Source organism: Pelophylax lessonae (genome assembly GCF_965119305.1).
Source record: "Pelophylax lessonae genome assembly, chromosome: 1".
NCBI lineage: Eukaryota > Metazoa > Chordata > Amphibia > Anura > Ranidae > Pelophylax > Pelophylax lessonae.
The window spans coordinates 669,678,639-669,693,070 of NC_138768.1; the positions used below are offsets into that span (position 1 = coordinate 669,678,639).

A 14,432-nucleotide genomic window follows, 5' to 3' on the forward strand; every position below is an offset into this window, starting at 1 on the left:
TTGCATTTCATACAATTTGCTGTGACATGCACTAGCTCTCCACATGTCTTTATTTAATGATAGCACAGCCATTTCTAGCATTCCGAATTCTAAAATAAGTATCATAGATCATGGATGAACAGCTATCATGATGGCATAAAGAAGAAGGATAGTGACCATGTGCAGCTGATTCAGGCTTTCCAACCTGCAAAAACTAATTTCAGGGAGGTGGCAAACTCATTTCAGGATGGTGGCACTCAGCACCGCCACTGCCCCGCTGCGCCCTTCCCACGCCACCGCGCCCCCCCCCCCCACACTAATTTAACACAACTAGAGGATGATGAAATGAAATGGAATGAGTATACAGAGGATTACTTCTTCTAAAAGATATTAACCACTTAAGCCCCGGAGGATTTGGCTGCTAAACGACCAGAGGGCATTTTGCGATTCGGCACTGCGTGACTTTAACGGACAATTGCGCGGTCGTGCGACGCTGTACCGAAACGAATTTGGCGTCCTTTTTTTCCCACAAACAGAGCTTTCTTTTGGTGGTATTTGATCACCTGTGCGATTTTTTGATCACGCGCTATAAACAAAAAAAGAGCGTAAATTTTGCAAAAATAGCAATATTTTTCCCTTTTTTTTATATGAAATTCCCCCAAAAAAAAATGTAAAAATCAAAATTTTTTAATATTTTCGGCCAATTTGTTTTATGCTACCTATGTTTGGTAAAAAAAATCGCAAAAAGCGTATTTTGATTGGTTTGCGCAAAAGTTATTGCGTTTACTAACAAAGGGAAAGATTTTTGTCATTTTTGTTGTTTTTTTTTTTAACGCGTAATGGCGGCGATCTGCGATTTTTTTTGCGGTACTGCGACATTGCGGCGGACAGATCGGACCCTTGACTGACATTTTTGACACTTTTGGGGTTACCAGTGACATTTCTACAGTAATCAGTGCTATACATATGCACTGTTACTGTAAAAATGCACTGGTAGTGAAGGGGTTAACTTTATTTGAGAGGGAGGGGCTGTGTGTGTCCCTAGGGGCGTGATTCTAACTGTGATTGGCTGTGGCTTCAACTGTATGAGGAGTGATCAATGGATCTACATAGTAGATCCATGTGATCAGCTCTCATACAGAGAGGAGAATGACAGGCAGCTTGTTTACACAAGCTGCCTGACTATCTCCCTCTCCCCCGCCGATCGCAGAGTGGCCGGCGGCGATCGGGTCCGCCGGTCACGCGCGCGGGGGGGTCCGTGACCACGCGGGAGCGGGAGCGCGCCTCCGGCGGCGCGCGCTCGCTCCCTAAACCCTCACAGGCGAGCGACGTAGACCTACGTCACTTTGCCTGTGAGGGGCTGACCGCCCACGTAGATAGTCGTGCGGCGGTCGGCAAGTGGTTAAAGGAACACTCTAACCACCATGACCACTTCAGTGATTTGAAGTGGTGATGGTGGTAGGAGTCGGAAACACTGCACATGCTGGGATATTTACAGTTATGTGCTGGGGGCTGGTTGCACCCTAGCACATATGACTTAGGCAGCCAGAAAATGTCATGTCCTTATTCATACATGTATGAACAAGGACATGACATATTATGACAAAACACAACTAGTTATTAAAAAACATATTGCAACAGTTTACACACGCTAATGCACATACCTTTTCTACTTATTTTGCAGACTGCTGGCGGGTACTGCTGGTGGTTACTGCTGGTGGTTACTGCTGGCGGGTACTGCTGGCTGTTACTGCTGGCGGTTACTGCTGGTGGGTAATGCTGGCAGTTACTTCTGGTGGTTACTGATGGCGGGTAATGCTGGTGGGTAGTGCTGGCGGTTACTGCTGGAAGGTAGTGCTGGTGGGTTAATGCTGTTGTTTACTGCTGGCTGTTACTGCTGGTGGGTAATGCTGGTGGGTACTGCTTGCGGGTAGTGTTGGTGGTGGGTAATGCTGGCGGTTACTGCTGGTGGGTACTACTGGCGTACTGCTTGGCGGGTACTTCTGGCGGTTACTGCTGGATGGTAATGCTGGTGGTTACTGCTGGTGGGTACTGCTTGCACTACTGGTGGGTAATGCTGGTCATGCGGGTACTGCTGGAGAAAGCAGCGGCTGCAGTAGAGAGCAGAGCCGCTGCTTCCTGTATGGCTCCTGTCACAGGCGGAGTGTATTTCATATCACTCCACCTGTGACAGAGCCGGAACTATACAGGAAGCAGTGGCTCTGTCACTGACTGCAGACATCCTAAGTCTCCCTCAGCAGCCGGGAGATCGCACGGTACTAGCGGATATCCGTGAGCCACCGTCCAAAGATGGGAGGCTCCCGCAAGTCGTGGGAGACTTGTGATGTCTGTTGATTCATACACAAACATTGCATATATATCCTACACAATATATTGTGCATATCCTACAAGTATTTCTACACAAAGATTTCATACATATCTATCACACGCATCACACATTTTGCACAGATCATCAACACCCTGCAAACTTCATGTTGTACTTGAAAAATCTCAGTCAAGTGCACTCTACTTTAAAATATATTACAATACTATGCCCTAATATACAATGTATTTTTTTTACACATATTTACCATACAAGTGCTATCCAAAACAATTTACAAAACCACAGTATGGCTGTTTAAAAGTCTTACTTTATTCGTTTAACTGTGTGCTTGTAAGTGTAAGTGCATGAAATGACACTAGGAAATAGAATCATTGTGCCATCTTGGTAAATAATTATACAGGTTCTGCTTGTATTTCCATAGCCAATCAGCTAGTACTCATCTGCTATTCTAATTAAAAAGTGCTCTTCACTTTGTCTGGTGAGTGTCTTTTATGTTATAAGTCACAAATACAATGATACATTTGTTTCATATCTAATGAAATTTGGTACAATTATCAATGTATGTAAATGTTTCAAAAAAGTTTTCACTGTTCCAGATAACACGAAGGTGAAATTCTAAATACAAATATTAGAAGTTAGAGTTTGATTTCCAATTGTAACTTCCTCTATAGCATTGTTTCCAAAACCTAATTTCTCAGGTACCCCCAACAGGCCATGTTTTGGCCATTTCTTTTCGATTAGTGATAGTAGTCAACTTTCTGGATATGGAGGGCATCAAGTGCGGCCTGCACATAGAATTCAGTAAAATTTCAGTGCCACAAAGCAGACACACAACAGGATATATTCAGAGACTGCAGACATGATACAAGAGGCGGTCAAAGACTGTGGATAGGATACAAGAGATGATAGAAGAGATGGTAAGGAGGGCATGCTGCAGGAGATTGACAGAGACTGAACATGCTGTAAGATTTTTTGAAGACAGTCATAGACTGGAGACATATTATATGAGACTGCTAGAAATTATTGCTATCACAGGCAAATAGAAAAACACAGATCAATGTCTACAAGGTCCGCACAGAAAGTGTCAAAGGGCCGCTTGTGGCCCCTGGGCTACAGGTTGGGCACCAGGGCCATATATAAAATAGCTGTCATAAATACCAAGCCATTGACCCGGATTTAAAGCATGGGTACTGGGTGCCAAAGAACAGGCACAGAGAAGGGACTATAAATGTACCACAAGTCAAAAACAATATCTAGAAATCATAACAAACCCTAGACGTATATCATTTTAAATATACCACAAAAAATATGCTTGTAAAATTCACAGAATTCAATAAAAACAAATTGAAGAAATCACAAACAGTTGTTTGTACCAATACAGATTCAACAGCGATGCATATATCAAAGCCCATAAGTCAATGCATTTCGCAGTAAAACAGTCGCTACTACATTGTAGATCAGGTGACCAGATCATGTCATTGATATGTAAAATTATGTAGAATTATAAATGGAATGTCGACAATTATATAACCATTCTTCCTCCAATCTGTCCAATATACTGTAAATACAAGAAAGGAAACCGACAGATGAGCCGCCTGTTGGAATGGGCCAAATAGCCCATGGTGGGGTTTCATCGGGGTCCTAGCAGATGCTAAAACAATCACAAATAACCAGTGGTTCAAATAACTCCTTAACCACTTGCCTACCTGGCACTTTCACCTCCTTCCTATCCAGGCCAATTTTCAGCTTTCAGTGCTCTCACGCTTTGAATGACAATTGCGCGGTCATGCTACACTGTACCCATATGAAATTTTTATCATTTTTTCCACACAAATAGAGCTTTTTTTTGGTGGTATTTAATCATCTCTGGGTTTTTTATTTCTCACAAAAAAAAAGAAAAAAGACAGAAAATTTTGAAAAAAAAAGTTTTTCTTATTTTCTGCGAGTAAATTTTGAAAATAAATAAATTTTTCTCCTTCACTGATGAGGCCGCACTGATGGGCACTGATAGGCTGCACTGATGGGCACTGATGAGGTGGCATTTATGGGCACTGATGAGGTGGCACTTATGGGCACTGATGAGGTGGCACTGATGAGGAGGTACTAATATGCCGCACTGATGAGCACTGATAGGCGGCACTGATAGGTGGCACTGATGAGCACTGATAGGTGGCACTGCTGGGCACTGAGAGGTGGCACTGCTGGGCACTGAGAGGTGGCACTGCTGGGCACTGAGAGGCGGCACTGACGGGCGGCACCGATGGGCACTGATGGGTGGCACTGATGGACACTGACGGGTGGCACTGATGGGCAGCACTGATGGGCAGCACCATCAGTGCCCACACTCAGTGCCCATAGTGCTGCCAGTCAGTGCTCATCAGTGCCTAGATGAGCAGGCACTGATGGGCACTGACTGGCAGCACTATGGGCACTGATTGTGGGCACTGATGGGGGCACTGATGGCGGGCACTGTGGGCACTGATGGTGGGCACTTAGTGTATTTTATTTACCTTGTGTAATCAGGGCACTGATGATCAGTGCCCTGATTACATTCCTCTGTGTCCCTGAACGGATGATTGGGTCTGCTCCTTCCTCACATGCAGTCTCTGTGTGGGGAAGGAGAGCTGGCGATGAGAGATGATCTCATATGTTTACATATGAGATCATCTCTCATTGCATGGGCCGATCACGTGGTAAATGGCCGCTGTAATTGGCCATTTACCACGATCTGTGATTGGCTGTGTCCAAGGGACACGGCCGACACAGATTTTCCCCGATGCGCGCTCGCGGGAGCGCGCGGGGAGCCTGTCTCTGGGAGGCCGTTTAAAGACGGCCTCCCGGAAATTCGAGTCCGCGCTGCAGCCGTACTTCGGCTATATCGCGGATCGGAAGAAGTTAACATGTACACCATAACTACCTCAAACAAGAGCAAACACATCCAGTCTGCAGTTCCGAAATCAAAAAATTTAAAGTGCCTGTATACAGTGAAGTAAATCCTGAAAATCTGACCTTTTGGGGGTAATTGCGGACTGAGGATGGAAACCACTGTTCAGTGGGCCTGGGAGAGACTAACAGGGCTAGGTAACAATCCATTACAGTTTACCTTGGCATATCTGCTTTCCATTGTATCTACAAAAAAAAACCTTAAAACATTTTGAAAACCATTTATTATTTTCCTTTCACATTACAATTATGTGCCACTTTGTTGGTCTACCATAAAAAATCCCAATAAAATACATTTACGTCTTTGGTTGTAACATAACAAAATGTGGAAAATTTCAAGGGGTATGAATACTTTTTCAAGGCACTGTATGTACAGATCAGATATTGGGAGCAGATAGGTAAGGGGAAAGAAGCACAAGTAGTGCAATGAGAATACAAGAATGAGATTTCCTGGAGGATTTGCAGCATACAGCCTTGCCTTGGCTATTCTTTTTGCTATCTCAATTAAGTGCCCTGGATAGGGAAAATGTTTGGCATTCTTGAATTCTTAGCACCAACATATTGCTTCATTTTTGATTTGCTATTATGTAATTGTGTTGTCATGTTATAAATTTGTATTCAGTGTGATAAATATTTTTGTATTTAAGTATTTATGTATGTATTTTTGTATTTAAGGTGACAGTGGAGGAAGTAATGACAACAACTGCTTACTTGGACCTCTTTCTACGTAGTGTCTCAGAACCAACTTTACTAAAGATTTTTCTCCGTTTTGTTCTCATCTACCAACATGAAAATGTTCAAATCCTGGACACACTGGTCAGCCGTATCAATACACCATTTCGGGTAAATTGGTTAAATTTTTTCCCCTTTATTTCTCAAGTAAAGTTGGAAATGTTATTATACACTTAAGTAGAATATTAACTTAAACACTTCTCTGAATCTAGGAAATATAATTTTTTTAGCAATCTGTTCTAATGTAAGATGATGAATTGTAACTCTAGCCAAGGAAAATGAAAGTTCTGGTTAGAATTCATGTCAGGTATTTTATGACTATCTATGTTACCATTTCCAAAGCCAATAAAATGACTTAGTGAGACGTGGCCTCTATTGACTCTGCTCTCAGCTCACAAAGAAGCTGCCTTGTAAACCCCAGCTGTAGGTACCATGCCTGAACTGGGTCCCATCACTTCCCACACGTAGACCCAATGTAAAAAAATGTCCACTTATCCATACTGCTCCATAGTACCTTTATTCAAACAAGAGGATGCAACACTTCACAGGTTGATGCATTCTAATTGGCATAACTAAAGAATTAAAGGGTCTTTACGCCCACAACATCATCTGAAATGATCCTCCTGTCTGCTATAAGTTGCTGAAGAGTAAAGTGAAACTCCCTCTTTGTTAAAAAAAAAAAAACACTACAAGCTTCATAGAAATGTTTCCTAGGGGGTAGGTGGGTGCACTTCTGGGTAATTTACAAATAAAGTGCATATTTAGACATAGAAAAATACATGTTTTCTCCTGGCCCCCTTCTTTTTAAAATAAAACCACTCACCTTCCCGTTTTGAAGATGCTGTATGCTACCTAAGAATCAGTGTTCAGGTTTTTTTTTTTTTAACCTCCCTGGCGGTATGATTATGTCAGGAATTATATACCAAAAGCGGTACAATTTTTTTCATGGAAATTTGGCGTTATGTATTATAGATAATACTGTAAAAGTAGGGTGGCGCTCACTGGTGTTTATAAATATCTGTCCTCTATGGATAAAAGACCGGAAAGTGTATCTTTAAGGTAACAATGGTATTTATTGAAATCATAAATGAATAAGGGGTTAAAATATTGACCACGACAGTCCCGACAGTCCTACACCTCCTTGGGTTGCTGTGGGATACCAAGGGAGATGTAACTACAGCAGATAATAGCCGATGTTACCTGGGGATCTGCTGACGTCCCACTTGATGGAAGATGGCTAGCGGAAATAGCTGGTGGAGTGGAGAGTGGGGTACCTCGAAGGGCGCATTGGCGCCGTTGTCCGGCTGGAAGGAGGACACTGTGCGCGGCTGCCGCACAGTCCTACGATGGATAAGGCTTGCCTGTGTTGAGTCCCAGAATCATCCACTACTTCCGCGATAGCCGGAAGTGACATGGGGATCGCGTCACCGGAAGTGACGATCAGGAAGTCGGGCTGGTCACGTGTATAAACAATCTTGCTTTCTGGTTCCAGCAACTACATGTTTCGGGCGCATGCGCTTTGTCAAAGGACTTGACAAAGCGCATGCGTGCGAAACATGTAGTTGCGGCATGCTGCAGGGAACGGAACTAGGAAGTCATCACACCGACGGAGGACGGACGAGCGGCCGGACTCTCGGCTGGTGGTCACAGCAATGAGAGATCATCGCTGGATCGCCAGGAGAAGGTGAGAGACACCGCTGCGCTCTCTGCACATTCACCCCGAGCGTGACTCGGGATACCGATCCTGGACTAAAAAATCCACCCCGAGTCACACTCGGGATTACCGCCAGGGGGGTTAATAGAAAGTTGATTGGAGAGCCAGAAGTCAATTACAGCCTTTGGGTTTGCAGGAACCACATTTCAGCACCCTGTTTATATGTAAACCCAATGGCTGAATTGCTGGGCAGTACACGGCAGCCTAGTAAGGACCTCGGAGGAAACTATTATTTTTATGTCTAAATATGTTCTTTTCCTTTTCATTAGCCCAGATATGCACCCATATATACCCTACAAAATATTTCCTACTGTTAAGGTGTTAAGGTAAATATTTTTAATCAATAGTAAATTCATAATATAATTTGTACAATAAATCAATAGTTACTTTAAGTTCTTCTCTGACAGTTTAATTAAAAGAGGAAAGTATTTTGAATTATACTACAAATGTACAAGCTATTTTTTCTAATAGAAAATCCAGATTATTTTTACCTGTGCAGGTAGTACACCTGCATGACAATATGCCTTTTTTGTATTATATTTCATATAGTTAAAGACCTTACTGCAGTATGTGTATTAACCTCTCTCATTTAGCAGTGTTACAATGTTATGACAATTTGTTCTTTCAGCAACTTACTGCCAAGTTCCTTCACAAATTAAAGCAGAAGTTCTAAATGCCATGTGTACAATGGCATGCATTCTTATTTAGTTCTTAAATTAAACTACTAACTTTTATGGCTTACTTTTTATGCTTGCTAGGCAAAGCACGCACATTGTTCTGTGTATCTAGTTTAATCATAATATCTAAATGATTTCTTGCCTTTGCTCAGAAGTTGCAATATGAATGTACTAGCAAAAAAAAAAAAAGTCAAATGGATTATGGAAAAGGACCACTATTGTTAATTAAGAGCTTGCTGAGTGCTGTACGTGCCTGTAATCCATAGCCTGGTATGGCCCATGCTACTGCCTATGCCTATTCTATTACAGATGGTTTTGTTATTGGGAGATGCTACAGTCTAATAGAGCACTGGCTCAGAATGGGGAAGTTCTCTACATAAAAATCAAATCATCATAAATTCTACAAATCACACAGTCATATAAACGAAATCAATGAACTGTAAAAACCAAACAAGCAGTGCAGAATATTAAAAGAAGGTTAAGCTAGTGCATCTGATTTTACAGCACATTATCAAACTCAGAAACCTAGGCCGAAGCAATTTTCTTAACTGTGCCATTAAAAATTTAGCATACACAATGCCATGCATTTTCATGGAACTTTGGTCAGTAGATGTCACCGTTTTATAGGCTTATATTGGTAATTGCCTAATAAAAAGTGACAAGATGCCTAAATGAACAAAAGGAAAAAAGTAAAAGTTAAACTTGCAATACTGTGAATTTTTTTTTTCAGTTTTGGATTGAGTGCAAAATGACTAGAATCTCTTATCAATATTTTTTTTCTGTTTGGGGTGTCATTTGGGAGATTTCCACTGACTTATTTTCAGTGACAATGTTATGACCAGGGTAGAAAGTGTGCTTAATTAAAAAGCTGGCAGGGGTTCTAGCTTTCCCCCTATCTGCTTAAAAATATATTTTATTGCTTTTGGAGATTTACCTTTACTTCTGGCCTTGGTGAAAACTTTATCACAGAGAGGAAGGAAAGGAAATAAACTTGCAGAGGTTCGAACCCCTGTCCTCTATTTCTAAAACAACATTTTTTGGAATGTATATGTACTGTCACAAATTAAATAAGTATTCAATAAAGGCAGGGCAGGGAAATTTTGGATTTTTAATGGGCACCAGTAAGGATGAGCTGTGGCTTTTGATACAGAAAGAACTAAAGGTAGTTATTCATCAAAAATGATTGTAATTATTATTATATTAATATTAATTCTGCTCATTGAGTTTTCTTCTAAACATACACCATATTGTCAAAAGTATTGGGAAGCCTGCAATGCACACATGAACTTTAATGGCATCTGCTGGGAAGGCTGTCCACAAGATTTAGGAGTGTGTCTATGGGAATGTTTGATCATTCTTTTAGAATCTGCACATTTGTGAGGTCAGGCACTGACATGGACGAGAAGGTCTGGTTCGCAGTCTCCACTCTATTTCATCCCAAAGGTGTTTTATCGGGTAGAGGTCAGGACTCTGTGCAGGCCAGTGAAGTTCCTCCACCCCAAACTTGCTCATCACTGTCTTTATGGACCTTGCTTGGTGCACTGGTGCGCAGTCATGGTGGAACAAGAAGAGGCCATCCTCAAACTGTTCCCACAAACATGGGAGCATGAAATTGTCCAAAATGTCTTCGTATGCAGACGCCTTAAGAGTTCACTGGAACTACGTCCCTTCACTGGAACTAAGGGGCCATAGATGAGCAAGTTTGTGGTGGGGGAACTTCACTGGCCTGCACAAAGTCTTCACCTCCTGATAGAAAACCTTTGGGATGCTTTAGAGTGGACACTGCGATCCAGGCCTTCTCATCCAACATCAGTGCCTTACCTCACAAATGCGCTTCTGGAAGAATGGTCAAACATTCTAATAGACACACTCCTAAACCTTGTGGACAGCCTTCCCAGAAGAGTTGAAGCTTTTATCACTTCAAAGGGTGGGCCAACTCAATATTTTGATAACGCCCACAAGTCGGGCGAAACGCGTCGACGCACTTCCGGGCAGCAGCACGCTACAGCGTCATTTCCTGCGAACCACCGTGAACCGCACACCGGCAGCGGACACGGAAGAGAAGGACTTCGCTGTATATGCCAATCCGTGCTTAATTACATTTTACCTTTGTGAGTACCTCTATTTTCTAATATTTTTAAATAAACAAATTACGGGCTTCACGATGTCTGGCTTCTCTCCTTTCTTCTGAGTACACCATTGGGGAGAGAGTGGAGAGGAGGTAGTAAGGAGCCCATAGTAAAGGATTGCAGCCATCCATCCATCCATCCAGGCAAGGGAAACCTTAAGTCTCCGTGGGGCTGCTCTTACTTTCTAAACGGAGTACCACACATATTCAAGGCTCATTTACATCCTAAGTTTGGTGAGTGCATCCCCATAGGGGGATTTTCTTTGAAGAGCACTTGGGCACTTTATTTGGATTTTGAGCACTTTTTGGCACATAAACTTCTTTGGAAGAATATAAGTTTGGACTGCACCTTAAATATATCTTGCACTTTAATATTTTTTACATTTTTGGACACTGGAAGCACTTTATTTTTGGAGATTATATTTATTGTTACATTTTATGAATTTTTGATTTTCACTGTTGCATTTTATGGATTTATGAATTTATGTATTCACTGAATTATATACACTCAATTTTAGTACTATTTTTATCATATTATATTAATGTTAATCATTTAGCACGTATTTATAGATTTTACCTGCTAGCGCTGCCTTTATATGTTGTTCAGCTTTTCCCGGTCTTTTACTTGGTGAGCAGCAGCTTCAGGATAGATATAAATATATTTACAATTGTTTAAAAATCACTAATATTTATTCATCACAGCGCGGGTATTAATCTATTGTTTTACACAACTCAATATTGAACCTTACGGACTAAGGCTGGGATGCCATTAAAAGTTCATGTGCCTGTAAATGCAGGTGTCCCAATACTATTGACAATATAGTGTATAGTAAAAGGTATAGCTATGGTGGAGCTAACAATCATAGCAATAAGTGAGTTCACTTAATTCCATTTTTCCAGAGCACACTCCTTTGCCTAATGCCCATGAAGCCACTTGGGGCATTTACTTCAAGGATTTCTTTTTTTTTTTTAATTTAAGTTTTTGTTAATTGAGTTTAACCATGGAGTTGTACAATACAAAAATATTTCAATACAAAACGTTGTAGGAAGACCACATCACTACTCCAATCATACAGCACAAGTGCGGAGTTATATACATAAAAAGCATTGATGAATAGAGATGTAGTAAAAATACTCAAAACCTATATCAAACAAACCTTAAGTACAGCTGTGCATTGTAGGGAAAGCTATATTCAACAAAAGCCTCCTACAACGCAAATACTGTGAGGGGCCTAAATATGTTTTATTTTCAAAGGCTGGGGAAGTGTGTGGGTGAGCTAACCCCACTCCCACTCCCACACAAAAAGTATAAAGACTGGGAATAAAGCCAGATAAACTGACAGTCAGAAAGTGAGGACGAAAGGCATCCCAATTTTGGTACCACAGCCTGGGTGGTGCCTTTTAAAGGGTGTGCCTTTACATCAGGGGGAAGTGATGAAGGTTGCCATGGTAGGGTCATTAAAGGGAGATAAGCCCTGTCCTGTTCCAAACTCATCAACTGTTTAACCACTTTACCACCGGAGGATTTTGCTGTCTTACGTCTGGGCCACTTTTTGCACTGTACAACTTTAACTGACAATTGCGCGGTCATGCGACACTGTACCCAAACGAAATGTACGTCCTTTTTTTCCCACAAACAGAGCTTTCTTTTGGTAAGAATTTAATCACCTGTGCGATTTTTACTTTTTGCGCTATAAACAAAAAAAGAGCGTCAATTTTGAAAAAATAACAATATTTTTCACATTTTTTTTATATGAAATTCCCCCCCCCAAAAAATGTAAAAATCGAATTTTTTTATCATTTTAGGCCAATTTGTTTTCTGCTACATATTTTTGGTAAAAAAAATTGCAATAAGCGTATTTTGATTGGTTTGCGCAAAAGTTATCGCGTTTACTAACTAAGGGAAATATTTCTGTCGTTTTTGGTGTTTTTTTTTTTAACGAGTAATGGCGGCGATCTGCGATTTTTTTTGCGGGACTGCGACATTGCGGCGGACAGATCGGACCCTTGACTGCCATTTTTGACACTTTTGGGGTTACCAGTGACATTACTGCAGTAATCAGTGCTATAAATATGCACTGTTACTGTAAAAATGACACTGGCAGGGAAGGGGTTAATTTTATTGGAGAGGGAAGGGTTAATGTATGCCTGGTGCTTACTGACGTGTGTGGGGGGAGGTGACTGAGTGACTCAAGGACAGATCGCAGGTTCAGCTATGCTGAACCCTGCAATCTGACCCTGCCTGTCACTTCGGAGATCCGCCCGCTTTGTTTACACAAGCGGGCGGATCTCCAGACTCGATTCCCCGACGATCGGGGAAGAGCAGCGGTGATCACCGCTGCTCCTCCCCTGGCCCGACTCCCACTGTGACTGAACACAGCCGAGAAGGGGGAGGGTCTGCCGTCGTAGGTCTACGTCGTCAGACCTACAACAGCCACTTTGCCGCAGTAGTGCTCTAGTAAGCAGACGGCAAGTGGTTAAGGGCATCATGTTTGAGCCAATCAAGGGCTCTGCTGATATGCATGCTTGATGATATTTAGAGGGGTTGGAAAATCCCCATTGCATCCCCCCCCCCCCCCCACACACACACACACTACCTTAGGAAGGGACAATATCTGATACAATATCCCCTTTGTCCCCTAAGACCAGAGGAAATTGATGAATTCCGATTTGACTGAGAGGACAGAGGAGACCCTAGGAATGTGGTCTGGGAGGGTTTGTAAAAAGTACAGAAGCCTGTGGAGAATTTTTAAAATATTGTTTCTGCCAAACCAGGTAAAGGATCAAGAATTCCAGAGTTTCAGATCAGACCAAATTACTGCTAAGAGGGGTGGGAAGTTTTCCTTGTCTGTCAGAGAAGGTGTGATTTGAACCCTCAAGTATCAGTGTTTAGTGGCTGCCCACATGAAAGGAAAGTTAGCTTGAATAGCTCTAAATCTTCAAGAATTTCTTAACCCAAAAACAGAAATGTGATATATGACATCATGTACCATATAACATTTATTGAAAACGTGAAGAAAATCCAAATTAACGGGTCCAAACTTTCAGGTAACACTTACAATGAAAAAAAAAAAATGAAATTGTTGGTTAGTTAGTTTTCATGAGTCAGAATATTAACAAAATTTAATTTTTTATTTGTAACATTATCATTGACAGGTAAAGCAGGCATGCCCATCAATCTGCCTTGGTGGGGAATAACTCTTCTCAGAATTTTAATGCAGAGTTTTTAAAATGTCTGCTTCCTGACAATTTACAGGGGAAGTGGTCTGCCTGACAGGAGACAACTTTTATGGGGCCTGGTCCATCTTTGGAAACAGAATACTGAAAGGAACTCTAAACTCAAGAACACACATTTAATACATTGCAGCTTACCAGTCCTTAGATGTAATAGCTGCACTATATTTATTTTAGCAGACTAAGAACATTTTCACAACTAACAGGTGGATGACCGCACATTGATATCGCTAAGATCCATAACATCTATTGAAAAAGTAAAAGAAAATCTAAATATCATAGCACACACCAAGAGAAAATGTTAACACGTTTTGCACCAATGGACGCTAATCATAAAACCCCATGCACAGTGGGTCAATTATTTAATTAGTTATTTCATTCGAACACTCAACTGGAGCCAATCTATGCAAATACTCAAACAATAACAAACCCTTTTCCAATCTCTAAGCCCCCGTTCACATAGGGGCGACGCTACTTCGCACCGCGACCTCCGGACTTCATAACATTGAAGTCTATGGCGGTCGCCTCCGGGTCGCCCCAAAGAAGCTCGGGACCCTTTTTCTAGGACGGAGCGACTTGTGTCGCTCCTATTAGAACGGGTCCGCAGCTTCCCTATGGGAGGCGACCTGCAGCGACCTGTGAGGCGACCAGGTCGCCTCACAGGTCGCCCTAGTGTGAACC

The 14,432-nt window shown here is 41.8% G+C and overlaps 1 protein-coding gene across 4 annotated transcripts in view; it reads left to right on the forward strand.

Moving 5' to 3' along the window:
* The window catches only part of FHIP1A (FHF complex subunit HOOK interacting protein 1A), a 334,888-nt gene that overhangs the window by 285,486 nt on the left and 34,970 nt on the right, over positions 1-14,432 (forward strand). For all 4 annotated transcript variants that reach the window (XM_082248315.1, XM_082248314.1, XM_082248317.1 and 1 more), the window contains one exon: positions 5,942-6,109. In XM_082248315.1, the coding sequence (XP_082104441.1) occupies positions 5,942-6,109 (168 nt within the window). The remainder of the gene's footprint in view (positions 1-5,941; positions 6,110-14,432) is intronic.